This window comes from Strongylocentrotus purpuratus, unplaced genomic scaffold (genome assembly GCF_000002235.5).
Source record: "Strongylocentrotus purpuratus isolate Spur 01 unplaced genomic scaffold, Spur_5.0 spur5_scaffold_6, whole genome shotgun sequence".
NCBI lineage: Eukaryota > Metazoa > Echinodermata > Echinoidea > Camarodonta > Strongylocentrotidae > Strongylocentrotus > Strongylocentrotus purpuratus.
This window is the reverse complement of record NW_022145612.1, coordinates 5428838-5449663: the sequence shown is the minus strand read 5'-3', so window position 1 is coordinate 5449663 and position 20826 is coordinate 5428838. Positions and strand designations below refer to the sequence as shown.

At 40.4% G+C, this 20826-nt stretch overlaps 2 protein-coding genes across 4 annotated transcripts in view; both read left to right on the top strand.

Annotated features, from left to right (window-relative positions):
• Positions 1 to 1547: 1547 nt before the first annotated feature.
• On the top strand, positions 1548 to 13722 carry LOC586827 (collagen triple helix repeat-containing protein 1). Its single transcript, XM_030972324.1, has 4 exons — positions 1548 to 2802; positions 6119 to 6274; positions 12295 to 12502; positions 13287 to 13722. The coding sequence occupies exons 1-4, from the start codon at positions 2731 to 2733 to the stop codon at positions 13433 to 13435; spliced, it is 585 nt and encodes a 194-aa protein (XP_030828184.1). The 5' UTR covers positions 1548 to 2730; the 3' UTR covers positions 13436 to 13722.
• A 3138-nt stretch (positions 13723 to 16860) lies between these two features.
• Positions 16861 to 20826, top strand: part of LOC586840 (collagen triple helix repeat-containing protein 1) — an 11840-nt gene continuing 7874 nt past the window's right edge. The window contains exons 1-4 of one of the 3 annotated variants that reach the window (XR_004061816.1): positions 16861 to 17156; positions 18132 to 18281; positions 18766 to 18970; positions 19773 to 20826. The exon at positions 19773 to 20826 is cut by the window's right edge and continues 1313 nt beyond it. Coding sequence is in view for 2 of the 3 variants with exons in the window: in XM_786603.5 (XP_791696.4) it covers positions 17067 to 17156; positions 18132 to 18281; positions 18766 to 18970; positions 19773 to 19924 (597 nt within the window). In the remaining variant the exon portion in view is untranslated. The remainder of the gene's footprint in view (positions 17157 to 18131; positions 18282 to 18765; positions 18971 to 19772) is intronic. The other 2 variants (XM_786603.5, XM_030972953.1) reach the window with 2 other exon arrangements.

Below are 20826 nucleotides of genomic sequence, written 5' to 3'. Positions count from 1 at the left end.
CTATTAATACCCATTCTTTCAATTACTTAAGTTGAAGGCATATGTGTACATTTGATAAGAATTACATGTATATTTGCATGCTTGTGTATTTTCTTATCAATACCCATACATTCAATTACACAATTTCAAAGTACACATGTATACTTAATAAGTAAGAATTTAAAAATGGGAAAGTTGCTGGGCAAGTGTTACTGTATGCAGCAATACAACTGCTGTGCTTGCTTGTTCATGTAATAGTTTGAAAAAACAGCACATCAATGATGTGGTGGACAGTGGTGCTTATCCTGCATCTTGCAACGAAATTTATTGAAGTTTTATTTGGAACTGAGGTTACACTGTAATGAAAACATAAAATGTGTATTTTGTTACAAGCATATCAGGAAGTGCCTATTGCAAATCTGGTTAAATATTACATTCAAATTAGATGTTAACGTACAGACTGATATAAAAATTTCAAGAGTTTAAATGTATACGTAATACATAACATTACTTGGGCTTCCATAAAATGTCCCTCTCTATAATGCAAATAAATAAAAAAAAAAAAAAAAAAAAAATTACCTGTATATAAGTGGATTATTGTGTCAAATAGTACAATACACAATTTTCAAAAGACTACTTGACCACTATTATTGGTGTAAAACAGTTTAAATATAGTCTAAAACTTGTTAAGTGTGACCATTATTTTTTGTTGGAAAAAAAATCAAAAAAATCTGATTTAAATCATAAAAATCCGATTTAAATCAAAACAAAATTTTTGATTTTTTTAAAAAAATCAAAAAAAATCAACAACCCTGATGTGAACTATTAACCCTAATAAGGCCGGGCTATTTGAGGTCTTAGTATGGCCGGGGGGGGGGGCATTATGGCCCCCCTTAAGATCTCGGCCGCGAAGCGGCCGATCGCCGCGAAAATTTGCACGCATGTCAAGTGAAGTGTATAGAATAATATGATAATTTCAATTTTTGGAAAAATTCACTCATTTGCATATTTATGGTAATTTTTGCAAATAAAGTCATAAAACTCACATTTTTACCCATAAATCATATATTATTCATAATTAGGCATTCTTTTTCACTACATATATTCATTAGACCATTCTGAATAATAATACAACAAAAAAATTTGGAAGAGCCAGCTTATTCCTTATGTTATCCCTTGTTTTGATAATTTCTTATATATTTCATTGTTTTTTTAACTTATGTATTTCATTGTTTTTGTTGTTTTATTTCATTTTTTACTACAATTCAACTATTTTGACACCCAAAACAACCACCTAAACTTTAAACAAGACCAAATAACCCATGTTTGATCTGTTTTTAGGAAAAATGACTTTGCCATATGTTTTGTACACAAATCACGAAAATGAGCGATTTTCGGGCTGACATGCAAAGACAAAAGGTCACGTGACCATGTAACCGTAGGTCCGATTTTCAAAAAAATTCTTTTAAAAGTCGCGCAAGACTCGAAAGAAAAAAGTCAGCGAGTGGCGGGGCGCCATCCATATGCGTTTTTGAGCAATCAGAAAAATCGTGGAGGGGGGGCAACAAAACTTTGTGGCAATTTACTGCCCAACTTGGATAAGATTTTGCCGACAACAATTACACTTTTTCAAAAGTGGAAAGATTTTTTTTTTTTGGGGGGGGGAGGGGGCTGTCATACAGCCACCCTTAACTTCTAGTTACGCATCTTTTAGTTAAAATAATGATAATAATTACATTTATAGGGCGCTTTATACAGACGTTTCTTATCGTGACAACAAACTTTGACAAAATTACAACAGAAGTTAGATTCTTTGTAATTGCATTAGGCTTCTTCGCGTTCACCTAATCGACTGCTTCTATCTGAAATTGACTTTAACAAACACGCAATAGCATTCTTTAAAACTCTCTGTTTCCACATTTGGTAGCTTTTCGTTCTTTATATATTTTGTCGTGCTTATAATTATCTTCTCTGTCTAGGTAGTGATATTTATATTGTAAAATTTGTTAAAACATTACACCAAAACATGACATATAATGGCCTAATAACCTATAAATCGCATTATCTATTATTTTCATACGTTTAGTACTGCTATTCTGTTTCTGTGCTATGTTCTTTTAACTTTGAGATAATTATTTAATTGCAACGCCTTTGTAAATACTTTTGTATATATATGGTCTTTATCTGCCAAATAAAATTAATCCAAATATACTAATCATTGTTTCGGTTTCCTTATTTTGTTCTTTCTTTCTTTCTGCGGATCATGTCTGTTGCCGAAGTAATATACACATTATTGACTGCTAGTGGTGTCGAAGAGGAGGGGCAGAAAGAGGGAACAGCCACCCACAAATAAGGAAAGGGGAAGGAAGTAAAGAGAAAGTTGAAAGGAAATGTAAAAGTGAGAATATATGACCCCTTTTAGACCCTGCATTCCTAACCCACATGCCCATGACACCAGTGCCCCCTTCGATGGCTCGACCCACGCTACGCTAATGTTATTAATGACATGCAAAATAAGAGAGTCGCTGCACATCATAAGCTGGCGTATATATTGCGATTTACACCTCCCCGAAGCCCCTTTGTAAGTCCAATCGATCGAGGCTTTTTGAAGAGGTGGTCGTGGAAGGCATTTAGTTTTCAACCAAAATGCAAATAAACGGAAAGAAAAGAATATAAAAATCAATCGTTGAAATTTGAAGACGTGTTTAGAGAGAAGGTCTTATAATATTTTCACATTCGTGCTTCTTCAAAATGGCGACAACAACGATATGGTATCTACTTGGAATACTCTTCTTTGTTTTGTTCAAGAGATCATCTCAACAGGTAGGTTTTATGATATTTTTGGAATTTGTATTTGTTTTATATTTGTTATTATTTATGTGTATTCAAAAGTTTATCTACCCAAACTTCTTGTGTCGACAGGTTGTCATCACCGATCTGAACTTTCATTCTGTATCTGCATCAGGTAGTTGTTATCAGCAGGCGCGGATCCAGGGGGGGGCCGAGCGGGCCTTGCCCCCCCCCCCCCGCAAAAAAAAAAAAAAAAAAAAAAAGAGAAGAAGGAAAAGAAGGGAGAAAGGGAAAAGGAGAAAAAGGGAAAGAAAGAAGAGGAAGAAGAAAAGTAAAGGGGGAAGAAGGAGATCGGGGGGCCGAAAGGGCCTTGCCTCCCAGGCTGTTAACCCCCCCCCCCCCCCAATCAAAAAAAAATAAGAGAGAAGGAAGGAAAGGGAAAGGAAAAAAAGGAAAAGAGGAGATACTGGCGTACTGATAGAGGGGGGGGGAGGGGGGGGGGGCTTGGGGGAAATCAAATTCAAACGTGGTTTATTTCTGATTCCACAACGGTGTATTACAAATAATGCTGAAATGACATAATTTCCAAAATTTTTCCTCACTTTTTAGTAAATTAAACGTTTGTATGTGTTTGTTGGAAAATAAAAAAAAATCCTAAATTTACAACCAGGCAAAAAATATGATTCTTGAGATTCCTACATGTCAGGGCCCGAGGTACGGCGAGGATCGAGAGCCTCGAGGCATCAAAATATGCTCATCTGCCGTGATTAAATGCCTAAAACCCCTAAGCTTCCGGGGGCTTTTCCCACTGGATTCCATCTAGGGCCCTACGGCGGGCCCTTAGATGATCATCTGACGGTAATTTAATGCCTAAAACCCCTGATTTTTTGGGGCTCCGCCCCCTGGACCCCACGCCAAATAGTGACTTGCCAGTGTCACAAAATAATAAGGTATACACAAAAATATTCTCATCTGACCTTAATTAAACGCCTAAAACCCCTGAGCTTCCGGGGCCGGCTCTGCCGCCTCGACCACACCAGGGGCCCTAAGGCGGGCCCCTGAATGCTTATCTGACCGTAATTTATTGCCTTAAACCCCTGAGCTTGCGGGGTCGGACAAGGTATCAAGATGTGTTTATCTGACCGCAGGCGCGTAGCCAGGGGGGGGGGGGGCGGCGGTCCCCCCCCCCCAATCGGAAGAGGACGTAGGAAGAAAAAGAAGCAGACAAAGAACATCTTTGAAATTCAGACAAGGATTAAGAGTTTAGAGAACGGTACAACGCATCGTTTTCTTTCTCTAATAATAAAACGTCAAAGCCTCGCGCAGGAGGGGAGGAGGGGGGGGGGGGGGGGGGGGGGACTGAATTGAGACGAGGATTCAGAGGCGAGAACGGTAATACGAATCTTTAATTATTTAATGGAACGTAAAAGCTTATGCGCTTCGCGCAGGATGGAGGGGGAACTAAATTCCGATAAGGATTATTTTCGAGAACGGTACAATGAATCGTCTTCTTCTCTAATGATTAAATGAAGATTAAAAGCTTCCGCGCTTTGCGCGGGAGGGGGAACCTGAATTGAGACGAGGATTAGGAGTCGAGAACTGTACAACGAATCGTCTTCTTTCTCTAATGATTTAATGAAACATAGAAGCTTCCGCGCTACGCGCAGGAGGGGGAGGGGAGGGGGAGGAACTTAATTTAGACAAGGATTAAGAGTCGAGAACTGTACAACGAATCGTCTTCTTCTCTAATGATTAAATGAAGATTAAAAGCTTCCGCGCCTCGCGCGGAATGGGGGAACCTGAATTCAGACGAGGATTAAGAGTCGCTAACTGTAAAACGAATCGTCTTCTTTCTTTAATAGTTTAAAAAAAACGTCAAAGCTTCCGCGCTTCGCGCAGGAGGGGGAGGAAATGAATTTAGACAAGGATTAAGAGTCGAGTACTGTACAACGAATCGTTTTTCTTTCTCTAATGATTTAATGAAATGTAAAAGCTTCAGCGCTTCGCGCGGGAGGGGGGGGGGAACTGAAATCAGACGAGGATAAAGGGTCGAGAACGGTACAACGAATCGTCTTCTTCTCTAATGATTAAATGAAGATTAAAAGCTTCCGCGCCTCGCGCGGAATGGGGGAACCTGAATTCAGACGAGGATTAAGAGTCGCTAACTGTAAAACGAATCGTCTTCTTTCTTTAATAGTTTAATAAAACGGCAAAGCTTCCGCGCTTCGCGCAGGAGGGGGGGGGGACTGAATTTAGACAAGGATTAAGAGTCGAGAACTGTACAACGAATCGTCTTCTTTCTCTAATAATTTAATAAATTGTAAAATTTTCCGCGATTCGCGATGGAGGGGAAAAACTAAATTCAGACGAGAATTATTTTCGAGAACGGTACAACGAATCGTCTACTTTCTTTAATAGTTTAATAAAACGTCAAAGCTTCCGCGCTTCGCGCAGGAGGGGGAGGGGGGACTGAATTTAGACAAGGATTAAGAGTCGAGAACTGTCCAACGAATCGTCTTCTTTCTCTAATAATCTAATAAATCGTAAAATTTTCCGCGCTTCGCACGGGAGGAGAAAGCTAAATTCAGACGAGAATTATTTTCGAGAACGGTACAACGAATCGTCTTCTTTCTCTAATAATATAATGAAACGTCAAAGCCTGGGAGGGGAAACTCGCCCCCCCCCCCGCATTACGTCAATGTTGGTTACCATAACGTACCAATATTTGGCTCGCATAATTTCAAATTTGGCCCCCCCCCCCCCCTAAGAAATCCTGGATCCGCGCCTGGTCATCAGTCTGACGAGTCAGCGGCGCAAATATGGGTATTTTGGTTTGGGAGAAGAAATGAAAAAAAGAAAGAAAAAAAGAAAGAGGGGAAGAAGAATTAAAAGGAGATGATACAACCACTTCCGAAGCCTCCCATAATTGGTGGGCTTGTTATTTGCTTTTCATCCACCTTGTTAGACCAGCGGCCTCCCCCATGAGAACAGTGCCGCCTCTATTTGTACGCCACTGATTGTGACCGTTTTGGGCTAATGTTCATAATCAGAATGTACATTTAACAAACAGTATATTTCCCTTTCCATTACCCAACTAACATCTCACAATTTCGGCTTTAATTGTTTCGACCTCTCTGTCAATGTTTCCACATAATTATATACCGCCTCCCACACGTTTGATTTGATAGGTAAGACCTAGGACTGAATTTTTGAAGCTTGGTCGAACCATAATTCTAGACGTGAATTTCAACCAAAATAACATCCTTCAAAATTGACTTAGTCCTCACGTTTAATTTGTTACTCCACTGTGAATTTTTACCAATGTACCATCTCCCGAAACTTGATTTAGTGCGTAGGACCTGAGGGTCTCCCAGGACCAGAGGGGGATGAAGGCTCTCAGGGATCGGGGACCGATGGTACCTGGTATGACGTCATGAATGCCAACAGGAACTGGAGACAGTGCACATTCACCTCGGCCAGCGGAAGTGACAGTGGAACCATCTATGTAAGTAGTCAGAGACAAAAATTAATTGCGTATATACTGAAAGAGTAAAAGATATTCTGTTTTTAGTAATATTGAAATGCCGTCATCATCTTGAAATGAAAATGGAAACGGAGTGTTGTGGATGTTCAGATACTAAAATATAGAATGATGATGGAAACTATCTCAATAGTTTTCTCATATCTTTATCGAATTGGGTTTAATTACATCAGGGGCACAGTTGAACCATGTCCCATTACAAAAAACCAATGCCATAAGTGTTATGATATACATGTATGTATCCTACGGGATTGAATGACTTAATAAAGTCCACGCATGCGCGTGTCTTATATATCTGAACTACGTCTCAATACATGGTGGCAGCGGCGGAGCCTTAGAATTTGACATTTTCACAGGATAGCTTAAATCCTACGAGAAAAAGGACAGTGCTAAATTAATAGCGCAAGTTTCAAGCTGAGGTGAATATATGTGTGAACAAATTTTGAGGTCTTGAATAAGTGAATCCAGCCGTCAGAAAATATGCCTACAACAGGCGAACATGAGACAGCCGCTCAGCAGCAGCCCGATGGCAATGTCGAGCAGAACGGGACGGCTGACCAGTCGCCTACGCAGCTAGCGACGGGTCGCACTCAGCAGAGAGTGTCAGCACCGCCTCCCGTGAGCGGGATACGACCACCACCCCAATTGACTATAAATCGCGGAGTGATTGAGGGGTGGAAAACATGGCGTCAGATGTGGACGAACTACAGCGTGGTAGCACATCTGGATCGCCAAGCATCAGTGTACCAGACGGCATTGTTTTTGCATACAATCGGCCCGTTGGGACTAGAAATATACAACAGTTTTGTTTTCGCTAATGCCAATGGGGAAACTAGCAACCTGGATGAGATAATAGAGGCATTTGAACGGTACGCTGTCGGTGAGAAGAATGAAACCTACGAGAGATACCTCTTCAATAAACGGCAACAAGAACCAGGTGAGAGTTTTGAGTCATTTCTTGCCAATCTCAGATCTCTCGCCAAATCATGTAATTTCTGTAAATGCATGACAGACAGCCTCCTCCGGGACAAGATAGTGCTGGGCACCAATGATGCGCAGACGAGGAAGCAACTACTACAAGAAAGGAAACTGACACTCGGTGGCTGCATCGACATCTGTAAGAGCGCAGAGACAGCTGAATCGCACCTCAAAGCTTTCAGTGAGGCCGGTAGCAGCAGATCAGCGGCTCATATCCATAAGATCCGGCCAAGCTTTAAGAAAGGAAAGCAGAGCGGTGGACCAAAAAGAGATAACAGCAAGCGCAGCACTGGCAAAGCAGCAAAATCTCAATGCAAGTACTGTGGCAGGGAGCACCCGAGGGACAAAAACAAATGTCCAGCCTACGGACAAACCTGCAAGGCATGTGGAAAGCAAAACCACTTCGCCAATGTGTGCATGCTGAGCAAACGAATGCACCAAGTAAATGATCCAGCCGACAGTGACTCGAGCACCGAGTATATAGACAATGTCACAATCACCATCAACACCGTTAAACCGAGAGATGAGGTGTATGCCAGAATGATGATCAATGAGAAAGCAGTAGACTTCCAGGTGGATAGCGGGGCGAGTGCCAACATCCTGCCATTGAGACACCTGGAAGGGGCTGACTACGTCCTGAAACCTAGCAAGAAAAAGCTCATGATGTGGAACGAAATCACAATGGCCATCGAAGGCGTCAGCAGGGTCAAGATGCTAAACCCCAAGACGAAGCAGAAATATTCGGTGGAATTCATAGTGGTGGACAAGGACTTCACACCGTTGTTGGGAAGCACAGTCAGCCAGCATTTGAAGCTCATCACGGTCAATAATGAGAACTTCATAAGAGTTCACGCAGCTTCCAGCCAGAAAGACAAGGCATGCAAGCCTGAAGAACGCTATGCAGAAGTCTTTGATGGAGAGCTGGGAGAGATGCCTGGAGAGGTCAACCTGCAAGTGGATAAAGAGGTGCAGCCCACCATCTTACCTCCAAGAAGACTACCCCATGCAATCAAACAAAAAGTGAAAGCAGAGTTGGATCGCATGGTTGACCGTGAAGTGATCGCGAAGGTGACAAAACCGACGAGTTGGGTCAGCCAACTAGTGGTGGCTGAGAAAAAGAATGGTGACCTTAGGATATGCATTGATCCACGGCCACTGAACAAGGCACTCAAACGCGAGCACTACCCTCTACCTATAGTTGAGGATATCTTGCCAGATCTCAACCAAGCAAAGATCTTCAGCAAGCTTGATATGAGTTCTGCATTCTGGCAAGTGAAACTTGATGAGCCCTCAAGCCACCTGACGACATTCAACACGCCCTTTGGCCGCTACCGATGGCGCCGTTTACCATTCGGTACAAGTGCCTCATCAGAAATCTTCCAGCAAAGATTGCATCAAGCACTTGAAGGACTGCCAGGGGTGATTTGCGTAGCAGACGATATCCTTGTGTATGGGAAAGGGACAACGATGGAAGAAGCAATCATCGACCACGACTCGAAGCTTGAGCAATTGTTCCAGCGATGTGTTGAACAACACATCAAGCTCAACAAGGAGAAGTCCGTGTTCAGAGCAACTGAGATTCCTTTCCTAGGACATGTCGTCACAAGTGCAGGACTACAGCCTGATCCAAAGAAGGTTGCTGATGTCCTCAAAATGCCAAATCCCTCTGACGTACAAGGCGTGCAGAGGTTAGTGGGATTTGTGAACTACCTAAGCAGATTCTTGCCCAGTCTGTCCGATACGCTAGAACCCATCAGACAGCTGACACGCCCAGACATAGCATGGGAATGGTCTACAGAGCAAGCCAACGCAATGTCAAACATCAAAAGAATGGTTTCAGAAGCACCACTCTTGGCCTACTACAACCCTAAGGAAGAGCTAACCATCCAATGCGACGCAAGCAACAAGGGTTTGGGAGCAGCACTTCTGCAGAATGGACGCCCCATAGCGTATGCCAGTAGATCCTTGACCGACACAGAATCGCGGTACGCCTCAATTGAGAAGGAAATGCTAGCTGTAGTGTTTTCAATGGAGCGTTTTCATCAATACACGTTTGGTCGATTTACTAGCGTTGTGAGCGACCACAAGCCGCTTGAAATGATCATAAAGAAGCCGCTGGTGAAGGCTCCGAAACGCCTTCAGGGGATGCTCCTCCGTCTTCAAAAATATCATTTTGATATCAGCTATCAACAAGGAAAGCTCATGTATCTCGCAGATACCTTGTCGCGGGCAGTTGGTGGTGATCCAAGCGAAGTGAATTTCTTTGAAGAAGTGAATATGGTAGCACATTTACCTATCCGAGATGAGCGCCTTCAGCAAATTCGTGAGCAGACCGCTGCAGATCAAATACTTCAGAAGCTCAAGAGCGTCATCGTCAGCGGGTGGCCGAATGACCGGCACACTCTGCCTGAGGAGCTAACACCATATTTCGGTTACAGAGATGAACTAGCAGTTCATGATGGTCTAATCTTCAAAGGAGAGCGTGTGATAATTCCAATAAGCCTTCGCAGGGAGATGAAGGAAAAGATCCACTCATCCCATCTGGGCATGGAAGGGTGTCTTCGACGTGCTCGCGAATCAATCTTTTGGCCTGGTATGGCTAGTGAAATCAAGCAGTTTATCGCGACATGTGATGTATGCCGATCATACGAAGTCAAGCAACAAAAGGAGCCTCTGATGGCTCATGATCTGCCTCAAAGGCCATGGGAAAAAATAGGCACAGATCTTTTCTCATTGAAGGGAAAAGATTACATGGTAACCGTCGATTACTACAGCAACTTCTTTGAAGTTGACCGATTGGATAACACAAGTAGCCAATTGGTGATTCGAAAGCTCAAAGCACACTTCGCGAGATATGGAAGCCCTACGCAAGTCGTTAGCGACAACGGGCCCCAGTATACATCAGCCGTGTTTCGGCAGTTCGCAAGTGAATGGGATTTCGAGCATCTCTGCAGTAGTCCCGGTAACAGCAGAGCCAATGGAAAGGCAGAATCCGCAGTCAAAACAGCAAAACGCATCATCATGAAGAGTGATAAGTCGCGGTCCGATACTTACCTTGCATTGTTGGATCACCGCAATACACCTTCGCAAGGTCTGGATACAAGTCCGGCCCAACGACTTATGAATCGCCGTACACGCACGCTCTTGCCTACTTCAGCCAGTCTACTCGAGCCAAGGGTAATACGTGAACGTGAGAAGATGCAATTACGTATCGCAAAGCAAGCGTACAACTACAACAAATCTGCAAAAGATTTGACCCCACTGCAGGAAGGTGATACCGTGCGAATGCAACCTCTTGTCCAGGGGCAAAAGAACTGGGAAAGAGCAATCGTGAAGCGACGCTTGGATGAGCGTTCCTACGTTGTCGAAACGCCCTCCGGCATCTACCGTCGCAATCGCGTACACTTGCGTCAAACACCTGAAAATCCTCCTGATGAAACAACCACGAGCAGCAACGAAACCGCGGAAATTCAACACGCAAATGACCACAATGCAACACCTGATGAAACTGAAGCGCGGCCTGCCCCTCAGGCAAGCCAATCAAATGACATTGAACTAGCGCCGAAAACTCGTTCAGGGCGTACGGTCAAACGTCCAAACTATCTGAAGGACTATGTTACTCGTTAATTTGCATGCCCGTGGATAAATATTCATGCTCCTATAACTGACATATTCGATTATCACGTTTATTTGAACGTTATACAGGAAGTGATATTTTCTTGATCTTTGAGTAAAATGTTGATCTATTATTGCCATGTGGATCTCAATTCACTAGTAAGAAGTTTACTACATTTTATAGATATGTTCAACTGCAAAGCACAGGACCTACACTAAGTCGTGTACAGTATATGCTTTTTTCCATACAGGATGAGATGGGAACAAACTTGTAAATATCATAGAGTTAGTTATTAGAGTTAGAAAGTACAAAGTAAGACATTACATTGATTCATGTTCCAGAGCTGTACTCATCATTTATTATGGTAAAATACAAGTTCATAGTAATCATAGCAGATGAAAGTGAAATGACATTGATTCGTAATTAAGCAGAATACGAGTAACGAGGCGACAATTTGTTAATTGTCTGTTACATATTTAGACATTGAAATAAATCAATAAGTTCAAATTACCGTAACATTTGTCAGAGACACGTAACAAGTGTTTTATACAAACAATGTGGAAATTGATTATTATTGCTTAGGAAAACAGTAGTAACTGATTATACTTGAGTGTAATTTTGAGTTGAATAAGTGCACGTATTTACTCAAAGTTGTATCAGACAGTACAAATAATTGGATAACAATATTATACAAGATCAGCAAATGATCAACCTGACCTCACATTCCAAAATCGTATGAAATTAATAAGTTTTACAACAATAACAAATATTTGAGTTTTATTTAAAGAAAATCATTTAAGAGTTTTTCTAAGATTTTCATATTAGAAAGGAAAGTTTTTATCTAGCAAAAGGCTATAAGTGTACATTCAATAGTTAACATTTTAATTTGAAAAAAAAGGGGATGTTATGATATACATGTATGTATCCTACGGGATTGAATGACTTAATAAAGTCCACGCATGCGCGTGTCTTATATATCTGAACTACGTCTCAATACAATAAGTAACGCATGGCTGGAATGCTCCCCAGGGAGGGGTAATTGTGCACACAGTGTGTGAGGACAAGTATTGAATCCAATGACTGGAATAGTATATCTGTAAAGCTCTTAGAGACATTTGTATTAAGCGCTATATAAAAGCGGAATATTATTATTCTATCAAGTACACCAAGAAAAAAATAGGCCCTTATTTAATTTTTGTTCACCATGTCAAATATTTTAGACCCCAGAGGCACCCGAACAAGCTGTACAATTTCTTCTTTTTCTTGTCAGATTTTTTTTTGCGCCTGATGTCATATTCTCATTAATGAAACATAAAAAATTAATCAAACACACAAAATATGCCTTTGATTTATATTGATATTGATCTTAATGTCTCTCTTTATTTTGAAGACGTGTAGTTTCACCAAGAACTCAGCCACCTCTTCTCTGTATGCTGCCTTCAGTGGTACGACACGACTTCATAATTGTCACGGTTGCTGTTGTAGATGGTACTTGACGTTCAACGGCGCTGAATGCAGTTCACCTCAAGTCATTGACGGAACCGTCTACATGGCGTATTACAACGCTGCTGATCTTCACCGACATCGTACGATATCGGGTAGGAGTGATTTAAGAAAAAGGCAATGCATAGAAAATTCCCGGTATAGCCTGTTGGCTAAAGAGACCAGCAGCTATTTCACCCTCGTGAAAAGTGATCTGAGAGTTCATGACACGGATACCCTTGGTCTCCTGTACTGTCGGACCACTAGCCACTGATTGCCACTGATTGCTTCCCAAAATCAACATGATAATTATGAAGAAATCGTAATCTTTGGTACTCCTGGGTATCCAGTTGTGGCAGAATCCTTAATTTTAGTATAAAACAGATCTTACTGTTGATCCAACAGCTCTTATCGCACAATATTCAACAGAAGGCCATGTTGTTGCTAAAAGTTTTACATTTTAAAATTCTTAACAATTATCAACAACCCCTATTGGTAAAACCGTTTTGTTAGATCTCATAGACCTTATTACTGTGCGCGGTTATTTAAAAGCTACCGGTATAGCGTTCAGCCATTAAGAGGACGTCAGGGGAGGGGGCACCAGTCGTATGCTCTGATTGGAAAATGAATTAGTAATGCTATCGACTATGGGGTGCCGTGTCCTCTCATTTGCCTTCTTCTCTTCTCTTTTTTGAAATAAAAATCTCTTGTTATACCCTTCCTAGTTTCTAAGATCGCCATTCAATTGGGAGGGGGGGGGGGGTGTTGGGCACATACACCCGCGACTTTCTTAGCTACGCCTTTGATAATATATTATGATCATCAAGACAGTATGATTCATCGTCTGCTATAAACAAAATTACTCGCAATTCACTCGTTCTTTCTCTCATTTTCTTACAGGAGTCTGTGACAACATTGCAGCTGGTTCAGTGACGGTCGCCCTCAATGTTGGCGCTTGCAGTGGGTATGGAACCTACGACTGCTACACGGGATGGAACGCTGTTTCGAGGATTATAGTGGAGGAACTACCAGCTTCACCATATTCCTAAAAAAAAAGCAATCTGGACCAAAACGCTCAGAGCCTTACGCCAGTTGCACACGATGCGTTCTTTACTGACGTAAAACTGCGTCAGAGACTGACGCGATCTTTGACGCGCCTTGAAAGAAGGATATCATACAAAGGGTGAATGCAACAGTGCATACCATTTTTGGAATTACTGGCGCATATACATACTTTAATTTGCAAATTATAATAGCGCAGGAAATAACTCAATAAAATTGATGCGTCGTGTGTAAAGGGCATTAGAAACTTAAGATATGTATTTAATACTTCGACTGTTACTTTTTTTTTTTTTTTTTTAATTTTTTTAAATAAATAATTTACTTGTCTAGCTTTCTCTCTTGTATAAATATCGTAACTATTTCTCTCATGTTTCTTGTTTTACTTGAATTTGTAATTATTATTGTAAGTTCTTATTTTGCTGTAAGTTTTCCTTACTTTTGTAATAACTATTTTCATGTTTTCTATTTCTATAGGGACCCCCCTGTAAACCAGCATTGTTATGCTAACAACGCTGAGTAGGGCCATCCCTCCGTCTTTCTTTTTTTATAAGTGTGTCTTTATGATTGTATATATATATATATATATATATATATATATAATTATGTTCATGTTTTTTTTAAATGACGGAAAATAAATACAATACAATACAATACAGTTACACGGAATGGAACGGTGGTGCGATAATTAGAGTGGAGGAATTACCAGTTTCACCTTATTCCTTTAAACAAAAAAAACATGTATCTGGACTAAAGCTCCTACGACTGAACTTCAGAGACTTAACGTATAGACGCCACCAGACAACTTCATTTGTATACGAGATGGCATAAGGCTGCAGCTACATGAGAATTTTGAAATTTCCAAAGTTCAGGCAATCGTCACCTCACATACAGGCAGCGAGGTGGTTTTTTGTAAATTGTATACCTTGTTTGTCATATTTTATGATAATAATAAGTTTCCATTAGTTTGATTCTCTTGCTCACAAAATTTACATCCTGATGAACAGAACCGAGACCTTGGCTTCAAAGTAGAATTTGACATGAAATAGTTGTGAAAACAGAATTGTAACGATATTTTTGTTAATGGAGAAAAAAATAAATATGTTTAAGTTAGATAAATACTTTGTCATGTACATATGGATATAATATTTTATTAAGTGATAAAATAGAAAATGTATAAAGAGATCGGATCATTTGATTACATTGCCCTTATACCGTCGGAACTTTCATTATATTTGTTGTTAAGGGAAAGAAAACAGCAGCTTGGGGCAGAGAGAGAGAGAGAGAGAGAGGGGGAGGGAAAGAAGAAGAGAGAAAGAGAGAGGGAGAGAGAGAACGAAGTAAAAAGGGAGGGAGGGGGGGGGGGAGAGAGAGAGGCCATAATATGGAGTGGATGAGGCGGTGGTGGGAGGGGGAGAGGGTAGAAGAGGAAGCGGAAAGGGACGATAAACTGAAGGAGGGGGCTTGCTTGCATCATGAGAGACTATACACGGGAGAATTGGGATAGAAGATAGGAAAAGGAAACAAACGAGAGATGGTGGAAAGTGGGTAGAGAGAGGGACAGCTTGAGACTGGATGGAGTGAGAGGAGAGTAAAAATATTAAAAAGAAATGTTGAATCAATCTACGCAAATTATGAATCGCGTTAAATAAGCATCCTTTGACCTAGCTTCATATTTGAAATATGTGCTCGTTTTGAGTTTATCAATTCCACATGATAATTCGTTTTTGATTCGATGGAACATGTCTGAACATCCTGAAGAAATATAATCAAATCATTATAATCGAATAACAAAAATATGGTCCCGAGCCATGAGAAACAATAATATCGATTTATGGATACATTTATTCCAGCTTCAACTCGATTAACTAATTCTCCATCTAAATCCCTCTATCTCTTCGCCTGTGAAGTGTCTTGTAGGACTTCTAACCCTTCCCATAATCCTCTAGTCCCATATGAACCAATCGATACGATTAGCTATTTTGAGCGGATCGATGGGGCAAACACACTCTCTCTGTTGTCTTCGAGAGGATGTTCCAGGGGGTGTTGGGTGGTACCAAAAGAGGGCTGACACGGAGTGGAAGAAGTCCCAACATCGGGGGTGTCACTCCTATTCAAATCTGTGAATCCCAAATCATCAATCCTTCAACCTGAGAATTAAGAAAGCGGGCAGGGAATACAAATTTTCTGGCGGATCTTTTAAAGATCATATTCACGAAGGGGGTGGGGGGGGGGGCGGGGATCCTAGAAATCATGTCAGGAAAAAATACATGGCATTGAATTACCCCCGATAATAATTGTCCCCTTTTAACAACATTTTCTTTTATTATTCTCCTCTTTCCAATTATTGTCGTCAAAACCGAAAAATAAATATAGTAACACACTGCATTTTGACAAATAAAACGTGATCGGGAAGCCATACAAATGAGCATCGAACATGATAATAATCTTTTAACACACAAGGGCGCTCAAATGAGATTAATTTCTTTATCTCCAAATAAATATAAAATTATAGACAAAGCCGCATTATTAATCAATTCATCAATCAAATGACACATTGATGATGATCGGTTTACAATTTGCGGCGTTCTTCTGAAGCTTTGCAACAAAGAGAAATCGATAATTAGGATCTATTGTACAAGAGATATATCAATCATTGTACGTGTATACATCTAGGAGGAAATTGTGCCATATCGTGTTTTCTGATTAAAGTATTCGCTTTACTGCTCAATTTAAAATAACAACATCCCCCATCCCCAACCCCCACAAAAAATAAAAAATGAACAAACCATGTGCATAAATTTGTTGTTGTGTGCCGCCCTTCCCGGTATATCTTTATTTCAATTAGGTTTTTGTATTTTTTTTCCTGAACACGCTCTTGAAATAATGATGACCACCTTGTTTTTATTTTTTGTCTGAGAGAAAAAAAAGACGCTCCTGAAAAAGAAAAAAAAATTGTGTAAAGTGCTGTAGGTAAGCATAATAAATGTTATTATAGGAAACACGTCACACGCATTTCGTCAGATGTGAGAGAGAAATAGTAAAATAAAGAGAGAGATGAGGAAGAGAATAAGACAGGGAGAGGAAGAGAAAGGGGTGCAGAGAGAGAGGGAGAGAGTGGAAGTGAGGGAGGAAGAGGAAGAGCGGGAGAGAGAGAGAGAGAGAGTGAGAGAGAGAGAGAGAGGGGGAGGGGGAGGGGGAGATAGAGAGAGAGAGAGAGGGAGAGAGAAGGGACAGAAGCAAATTGTGGGGGGTGAAGGGGTTGAATACAATGACAGGAGGGTTCTTAGAATCGTGTCCCGGCTGTTTTTGTGCCTATTTTTCAAACGCGAGAAAGGTCTATCGATATTCTTTTACTTCTCAATAATAAAAGCGGACCCCCCTCATCATAATAATCAATAAAGCTTTGGCTCTTAACTTAAGGATGAGGGAGTGCATTGGAACTCATCCACCCTCTTCAAGGATGGGTTATTAGACACTTGTCCGTCCGTCAAACCCATCTCCATTTTAATTTTCATCTTCTGGAAACTAAAACTTGAGTCTTTCATTTAATCTTCATCATCGTAAGCCATTTTTCGGAATATCGTCATCTATATTGGAATATTACATGGAATAAAAGCAATGGCCTTAACAGGAAGGATGTTGATTGCTTTGTCTTTGGTTTCTTTGCTTCTTCTTCTCTCGATGGCAGAAGTTAATGCTTGGGGAGCGGTGAGTTTCACTGAAGGTTAATGGATTACAATCAGTTTGTGGTCAAATTGAATTTTTTTTTTCTTCGATTCTCTTAAAATTCCGTCATTTTTCCCCATAAAATAAATGTGTTTGACGAAAATATGATGTCAAATATTATCATCAATATCCAACATACTTTTCCACTCCTGATCGTTGAAGTTAATGGCAATTGGCAATGTAAAAAAGAAGAAAATATTTCATTGTGTCAACCATGACCTACCTCAACATTTGACGTACTACATAAACTCGATAATTCGTTTCTCTTGATGTCTTTATTTATCTCTTGATAAATCTGTGTTTTCATTCAATCTATGTTTGACCCTGACATGAGCCACTGCGCCCCACCTCGTCATCTTTATGTGAAATTGTTATTTTGTATGCAAATCTCAGCGGAAACTATGTACGATTTTTAATTTCATACAAGCTTTGCCTTATTAGTAGATTTCCCCCTCTTTACATTGTTTAAAGTGCGTTCATTACATTTTTCGTGTATAAATGTTTGCTATAACTACGTAAAGAGGACTGACTCTTCCATAATATCTTATATCAAATGATTTGTTAGATAAGCATACAAACATTGAAGAAAGAAAAAAAAAGAAACTTTAAACATAACGGCATTAATGTCCCTTGGGGATACATTAATCTGCATTTACCACTCTCCACCCAGGTATAGTGAATGGTTACCCGGTAGGAAGAATATAACTTGAATGTGGCAATCCAACTAAATTAACGTTCATTTTACCGAGTACCCATTTTACACTTGGTGGAAAAAAGCGATGTAAACAAATGCTCAAGGACAATAAGTGCCGCACCGGAGATGGAACCCACGACCTTCACATCTCAGGTCAAGCGTTAAACCACTGGACGATGACTTGTCTTATTGGGTTATAAAAAAGACCGCATAGGCTATCTTAAAATAATTTAACTGTCTTTTGTTATCGTCTTCTTCCACAGTCTTGTTCCGCGGGCAAACCAGGGCCACCGGGACCTCCCGGACCCACTGGGCCCTCAGGTAGTCCAGGAGATGGTGAACTCCTTGAATATAACAACTGGAAACAATGTGCCTGGTACTCGGCTAACGGCAATGACTATGACACTATCTATGTGAGTACATATCTGTTCTGTCATATTCTAAATGCAATATGTTCAATCAATCAATCACAATTTGTTTCATTATATTTTTTTTAAGGTTTCAGAAAACAAAATACATGTAGGCCTACATCTCTTTTGAACATCACAAGAATAGGCGATCACTATCACTATAATAAGACAAGAAATTACGTTTGCGGACCCTTTGGCAATATGTATACTATCTTATCCAACACTCTAAACTATTCCAAGGATTTTGCATGTAAAATAACGACTTGTATTGCACCAACGAGACCGGCACCAGACCGACAATAGATGGATTAAGTATTACATTACCCCTGACTTGTCAAGGCGGTCGGTTGATTTTACGTTAGTTTGAAGTTTGTTTGACGATGTGAATGGGTTGTTATGCATGATAGTTCTATTTAGAAGTCTGATTCGTACTTTTATAATATAAGGCAATTTTATTCCATCTTCTCCACTTCTTGCAAACGATCAGACGTGCACATTCACAAAGCGGGTGAGTGACTCCGCTCTTTGGGTCTACTATGGCGGCAATATTCGTCTCTATGGATGCAGTGGATGCTGTAAGAGATGGTATTTTACTTTCAATGACAATGAATGTTCTCCTACACCTATCGATGGCGTGGTATATCAAGCCAACACTAACAACATGAACCTGCACAGACACAGGAGTATTTCAGGTAAAGATAACAGATTCACTTTTAAACGCAGGGTATTCTTTTGACATCTTCACCGAAAGATGGCGGATTTGAAAATATAGCAGTAGTAGCGATGACGGTAAAATACCCTAATTATACTTCAAATTATTCAGGACAAGGTTGGTGGTTTCAGCAGAGGGGGGGGGGGGGGGTAGGGGAGAGGGGTGGGGAAGGGGTGCAGCAGTGCTAATGATTGCTGATATCGTATACTTCAGATCATTGCATTTGCAACATCCCCCCTCCTTTCCCCCTCCTCCCCATCCTGGATCGACGCCCGTAAGTCTAGGCAAGGGTCACTCCCATTATGGCTTCATATTTTCGGAGATCATTCTTTTTTTTCTGAAATCACTTCATCAGAGCTATTGATGATGTCACAAGTCGTTCTTCTCTCTAACCCTTGCCGAATCCCTACATTTTTAAATATTTTTTTTCTTCATTGGTTGCCAAATTCGTTGTGCTCAACCGTGTGAAATGTTGCGTATAAGTCACTTAAAACTTACCAGTTTAGCCGGCACCATTACCATGATTAAATTGACTAAACAGAACCGCAGATTTAGCCCCTCACTTCCAAAAAACAAACAAGCAAAGGAAAAGAAAAGAAAAGAAAAAAGCAACGTATAACCAATCAAAGTATCCTGCGAATTAATAACGAGAACCATTCCGGGATTTAGTGGGCCGTAGACCATTGTCAGTATATTTCAGAAAGATGAAATGCAAAAAATAATGAAAATTACCTTTACTTTGTGATGAACAAAAGTAACTAACCCATTTATCATTTTCTCAGGGTACTGCCACACAATCGGAGCTGGATCAATTAATGTGAAATTCCTGGTCGGGGACTGCTCCGGGTATGGAAACTACGATGCATACACGGGATGGAATAGTGCTTCTCGTATCATCATTAAAGAGGTCCCTAAATCATCGTATGGTTACTAACTTGATCAAGACACTGCTTCCAGAATATTGACAAATTTAAATTATTTACACAGTAATCCAGAAGACCTAACCAAGTTTAAGGACCTTCCATTTGTGGCATGATTTTCCCGGGACTTTGGATAATACTCCACCGCTACCATTCGACTGGTGACTGAGTGGTGTGCATTCGAAGAACGCGATACGGCCATTTTGATTGTAGACAATGGAATAATGCAACACCAGGGAAACTTTCAATGTGAAGCTCAAAACAGACACAATATTATCTTCTTGCTGTTGTCTTTTCGAACCCCTGAAGAATAAAGACATGACGCTGAATTCTGGAATTCTAAATTTCAAAACTTCTTCATTCTTTTTACGACGGTCTGGACGAATACCATAGAGGAAATATCCTCTGAAAAGGATCGTTCTCACAAATATGACTATAAATAGCTGGAAAATTAGCACCAGACTTTCTTATCATGATCATGTGTGTGTATATGTGTGAAGTCCAAAATACATTTCTGCATGGAGTGCATGTGGCTTTCAGCAAGACGGGGTTTATTATCTATCATGTTGATGATTCAAAACCTCACAGTGGACACATCTTTAAATTGTGTTCACCAATCATTGTGTACTTCTTAATTAACCTGTCTAAATAACTTCCAGTTAGTTTCTTCCACAATATAATCTTATGAGCAGAACTGTGATGTTCTTTACAGGCCAGGGGTGTTTTTTAAAGTTTTTTTCCCCAGATATTATTTACTTTAAAGTATACAAAATGTCCATATATCGTTATTATCACCATTATAAAAAATATGCACTATCTTTGATTTAGACAATGAAAGCAAAATAATAGAAAATATATAAAATATATAGATCCTGAGTTTATGACCTTTCCTACCCGATTTGAAATAGACCAAACG